This window comes from Pundamilia nyererei, unplaced genomic scaffold (genome assembly GCF_000239375.1).
Source record: "Pundamilia nyererei isolate P.nyererei 1_Seehausen unplaced genomic scaffold, PunNye1.0 scaffold00100, whole genome shotgun sequence".
In the NCBI taxonomy this organism is placed as follows: Eukaryota; Metazoa; Chordata; class Actinopteri; order Cichliformes; family Cichlidae; genus Pundamilia; species Pundamilia nyererei.
The window spans coordinates 1188816-1194427 of NW_005187501.1; the positions used below are offsets into that span (position 1 = coordinate 1188816).

The following is a 5612-nucleotide window of genomic DNA, read 5'->3' on the forward strand; positions in this document are numbered from 1 at the left end:
GGTACAAGCCAGGGTATGGTGTTTTTTAGTGTAACCGTTTGCCTTAAATAGCAACTTCTTTAATTTTTCCTTCCTCTCACTTAATAAACCCAAGGTTATTGTCCTCTCCACTGGACATGAACGCTGCTGAACCAACCAGAACAGAAGCAATCCTGGGTTAGAATATGGTTATCATTTCTGTTCCTGCCACCTAAATTACAAAACAACACAAATCTAGAAAAATAGCTGTGTAAATCTGCTAAATACACATAACTGCCAGGTCCAGTGTCCAGTCTTGTGTATTCTGCGATGCAAATGGAAACTCTATTGAATATTACATGATAATATATGAAAATAACTAGCACGTACAGTGTAAAAGTAACTATATGCCTCATTGTGTTATCTATATAACTGATTAACCACTAACTTTATAAAATGTTAGAAATATACTTTGGCAGTCCAGAACTGCTTTCCACATGCTTTTTTCAGATTTAAAAAAGTTTTTAAATCTGAGGTGACAGAAATAAGGGCATGGCCACGGACACCAGACCTCTGGGATTGTCCTATAGTGTCTGCCACTGGGATGCAGAGTATCCATTGGGTTTTGTGGGTTGTGGGGTGGGGCTCCTGTGGCTCTGGCTTGTTCTGCTGGGACAATCAGGTTGCGATCTTGGGAATTTGGTAGCAGGGTGCACTATCCTGCTAAAGAGAGGCTGCTGCAGCCGGGGAGGGCCCATGCTGTTACGGGGTGTGCTTGGTCTGCAAAAATGCTCCAGCCGGCAACAAGTGTCAGAGCCGCATTCATATGAATGGCAGGACCCAGTATTTCCCAGCAGTGTTACATTGTGAGGGGATTATTTTGATAAGTTGATGTCGTGGTTTTAATATCGTGAGTAACTGGCATATTTATTATGAGATTTATTTGCTGTCTGCATAAAGGCTCACAAATTAAATACAGGCACACACAATGCAAGTACAAGGCCGACGCAAACAACAACAACAACAACAACAACAATATATCACGTGTCTTTACTGTTAAGTTCGTGGCGTATGTGTAGTTATAGTCGGGCCTTCCCATGTCGCCAGGAAGCCCAAACTGTAGCTTCACCCTTAAGTTATGGGGGAGGGGGGTTGGGCTTGTAGTTTGACGTCCCTGCCCCCTTTTCTGTAAACTTTGCAAAGAGTGAGCCGCCATTAAAAGCGGTTACAGTACGATGGAGTTAATAATGATAGGAACGGGCAGGAATTGAAATAACGGGCGCTTAAAAGTTATTTAAAAATAACGACACAGTAGTGACGTATAAGCCTCACAGTCGCAACCGTTAAAACGTAATAACAGCACATGAAAATGGCGTAAAATGTCAAAACTTTGAAGTCACACAGCTTGCAGACACGCTAACATTACGTGGGCGATATTATCTTGAGCGGTAACTCGGGTATATGAAGGGACTTTACCGGCTAATGGAGTCGTGCGCACACGCGTAAAACATCTCAACTGCACTTACTTTTTCCACGTCGTGCAACAGCCGACCACCCAGAGACAGCCCGTTCCCTTTTAGAGGGGTCCTCTCGCTTTTAATCTCCGCCGCCGAGCCGCCGTCCATTACGTTTTTGTACGGCACGGCCCCGTTTGTGTACGCCGACATGGAACCGGTTTTTTCCACCGAGGGGACCCGGGTGTCGCGGAGCACCGAGCGGCCGGTCCGACAGTTAAAGTCCGCACCGCCAGCTCCTGTCCCAACCGACGACTTCTCCACAATATATTTGGACTCCATATTCAGACAAGGCGAGCAGGAGAAAGAAAACCAGCTTTCTAGAAATTTTAGTGCAAATTGCTGGAGTCAGATACATTTATTAGGATTGTCGCAAGTTGATGGGAACTGTCTGTGTCTTTACTTATATCCTAGCCTACATGTAAAGTTTTCTACCACTGCCGCCGCCGCTGCCCCAAAAAGCCGCCCGGTCAGGAGGATAAAAGATTGTTTTGCCTCTTTCCTCCAAACGGCTGCCACGCCCCCTCTGCTCCACTCCTATTGGTGCTCTGCATATATAAACATTACATTCTGGCACGCGTCCACCGCAAAGCTGCAGGTGATTGGCTAGTTTCACTCTGTCAATAACATTTTTTTCGAAGCTAAGTACTGTGGGTGGAAGAGAGAGAGGGGCGTGTTCTCAGTTTACCGGCCGGTGTCTGTCGACGCTGAGCCGGTCTGCGAGGGAGGCGAGGTCGAGAGAGTACAGGAAAAACAGCGTGCAGGCCTCAGCGGCTAACTGCGCATTTATAATTTTGCAATTCAAATAGCACTTTAGCGAGTTGCAAACTATTACACCTGAACTTCTCACTGTAGGCGAGTTATTATAGAAAAAATGCATACACTGCTTTCTCCTTATAAGTGACTTGGCCTGCATTAATGGGGAAATGTATGCTAATTCAAAAGTTAGCATTTTGGAAAACTAACACCGTCCGGACACAGTAGCATGAAACACTGCAACTCACTGCAGTAAATAAGGTCATTTGCAGAAAGAAGCAAGGTACAGATTTATGGTGATTAATTCAAATCTGCGTAAGCTTGACTTGCACTGCATTGCACGAGAGGTTTCAGGTCATATTTCACCGATTCCTCTATTTTTATATGTCGTCCATGTGTCTGCTTCCTTTTTATAAAATGCCTTTTGAGTGTGGTCGGAAAGAAAAAAAAAAGATTTCAGCAACCTTTCTTCATTTAGCATAGCTCCTGTTATTGAACGACACAGTACACCTCCCAGCTGTTCCTGCTGTATTGCTTAATTTCTCACACAAAAAAGCATTTTCTTGTAAGCTGCACTTTCAAATGAGAGGCCGCTGCAGAGCAGGAACCAGGTGTAGTGTGAAAGCTGTCACAAAGCAATGAAACTACAGGCAAAACAAACACTTTCTGATGTGCCACTTTATTAGAAAAGTAAAAACTCACTTTAATATTTTATGAAGGTTAATATAAAACATTACAATCTTCTGCATACAGTATCTGCACTGTCACACTATATTTTAATATATGAATTATTTTGAAACTAAAACCTGTGCTTTAGGAACATACAACATTGGCTACAGCTGTCACAGCAGTATTGGCCCATATTTATATAAGAAGACAATTAAGAAACAGGGTCTGTATCTGCATGGAAAGCATGAAAGATTTTGCATCCACAAAGTACAATGTGTCTGTGACAACCATCTCTTTTTTTTCAACAAATGTATACTGTATGTTACATTGCAACAACATCAGAACAGCAACAGTGTATTTTACACATTTACATCATCATACTGTATTTGTGCAATGAACATCTGTCTCGATGTGTGTATAACAACCAAACATATCCATCAGTGCTTTTTTTTCCTCTCGGGATAAAGGAAATGTGACACATTAGGTGACAGCCAAAGAAAAAGGATTAAGTGCGATAGCGGCTTCCAGCCGGCATTGTTTAAGGGAAGCTTCAGCGGAGCTTGTTAAGCGTCTCAGCTGTTGGCCATTTCTCACATTAGACAATAGTTGAGCCGAGGGTACATTGTTGATATCGGACTGGGGTTGGCGTGACCCACAGCCTCTGCCCTCTTCCTCAACTTCCATTTCGCTCCCAGTCCCTCAGAATAGCACATCAAACACCTCACCTGCACAGCGAGGGAGGAAGGTGAAGCTAAGGAAAAAGAGGTCTGTATTATAGAATGAACACAGCTGGAAAAGGGAGCATTATGCAAGAGCTGACCAAATGTAAGCAAAATGTGCTTCCTCCCCTAAACTGGAGAAGCACATGGTTGAATGTTGCTCTCTGTGCACACACTAGAGGAGAAAGAGGAGGAGGAGTGTCCTGTGGGTCTGTGTCCATTTGCAGTGAGCCTCATCCAGCTTTATACTGCGTGTGCACCCTCACCCCCCACCCCCTCAACATGACACTTTCTTGCTCCCCCAGAGCAGAGAATAAACACAGCTCTACCCTAAACTCCCAGCGGCTCCTCCCTGTTAGCTCTCTTGCTCTGCTTTGCTCCTCCAAGTTGTTGCTTTGGAAAAACTGCTTTGAGTCACATGGCAAAAAAGAAAAACAAAAGTACAACAGAAAAGATTAACAAACAAGATCAGTTAAGTACCACAATATTTTTCATCTCGATATATTAAAGCATGCACTTTTTTTTTGACCAAGCAGGAAATATTGCACCAACAACATAAACATACTGTTTTTATGGCAGTGGTATGAGCTATTCAACCAATAGAATTGTCAGTAGGTAAGAAAAAATAAACAGTGCATTAAAATACAGAGTGCATTTGTTTTTACATACTTTCTGACATTATTAATTTAATTTACTAACCTTACTAAACCTGTCTTCTCTCTGCATTTGGTCTCACAGTGAGATCAAATACATCTTATAACTCTCAGCCAGCGAGCAAGTTTGTATCCCTCTTCACTTCATATCTTTATGCCCATTTATTAAGCCTCAAATATTTTGTTTTTTTCCCCTCTTTTCCTTTTTTTTCTTCAATGTTTCCCCACAGCTACATGGGAAAGACATTGTTTATAATGGAAGCAAACTCAGGACAGAGGCTGGAGACATGGGTGGGGAGAGGGGCAAACTTCCAAAAGACACTCGCTGGTCATTTTTATGCCCAGCTCTTTATTTTCCTTGGAATCCAAGACTTCTGTTGCTATTTCAACCACAAGACTTAAATCTGGTAAGCTACCGGGAGCTCTGGGTTTAACTTAAGTCCAGAAAACGAATCAGAGCTGTGCTTTTTACGGCACAATAATGCACAAATAAGCCCAGCAGTCCTGCAGCTGTCCAGCGCTAAATTACAATGGTCATAAAATCAGATGTTTACAGTGCCCAAAAGATATGACATTAACTGCGCATGATGAAGCATCCTGTATTAATTTGGACACTCTTTCACTTCCTTTTTTTTTTTTGAAAATATTTTTCTCTCTGTATTCACAATAATACTGTAAAAGTCTTGCATTGTGAAATCTATCATCCATATCACTCTTGGGAGATTCTTGCACAAGCCATTCAATACCCCTGACCTGATCACTTTTCCCTGCATCACTGCCAAATATGTGTGCATGTGTGTGTGTGTGTGTGTGTGTGTGTGTGTGTTGGGGTGTGTCAACATGCCTCTAGCTACAGATGTCAAATTTAGGTGGATTTTTAGCTAATCTCTTCATTCAAGTGGAGGTTACACTATCGAGCCAAACATATGCGTCGTGATTATTAAGTGGGCTATTACCAAAAACTGCTAAAAAGCTTGGGTTGGATCATTTCTGAGGACAACATCCTTCACATTTAAACAGGTCTACAAATCATAAGCCAGTATTTGGACACAACACCTCAATCGCGTCTTCCAGGCAACAGGTCGGCGCACAATGAAAACCCGTTTCGAGTGTTTATTTTAGGGAGAGATAGCACCGCAAATCTCTGTGACATCCATGTGCTTAAGAGGAGGCGTGTACATGTGTGTTTGTGTGTGTATACTGTGGACAATACGTTACAGTGTGCCTCACATTCCTTGTACAATATAGCCAGTTTCACTGCTACTACTATTTTTATCTGTTTTTAGTTGCACAATGCATGCACATTTCTTTATATTATATTTTATTATACTCAGGACAGAGTA

General features: G+C 42.4%; 1 protein-coding gene across 2 annotated transcripts in view; it reads right to left on the bottom strand.

Moving 5' to 3' along the window:
* Positions 1-1991, bottom strand: part of slc2a4rg (SLC2A4 regulator) — a 35638-nt gene extending 33647 nt beyond the window's left edge. For both annotated transcript variants that reach the window (XM_005740450.1, XM_005740449.1), the window contains exon 1: positions 1485-1991. In XM_005740450.1, coding sequence (XP_005740507.1) covers positions 1485-1754 — 270 coding nt within the window. In that variant the 5' untranslated portion in view covers positions 1755-1991. The remainder of the gene's footprint in view (positions 1-1484) is intronic.
* Positions 1992-5612: the final 3621 nt, after the last annotated feature.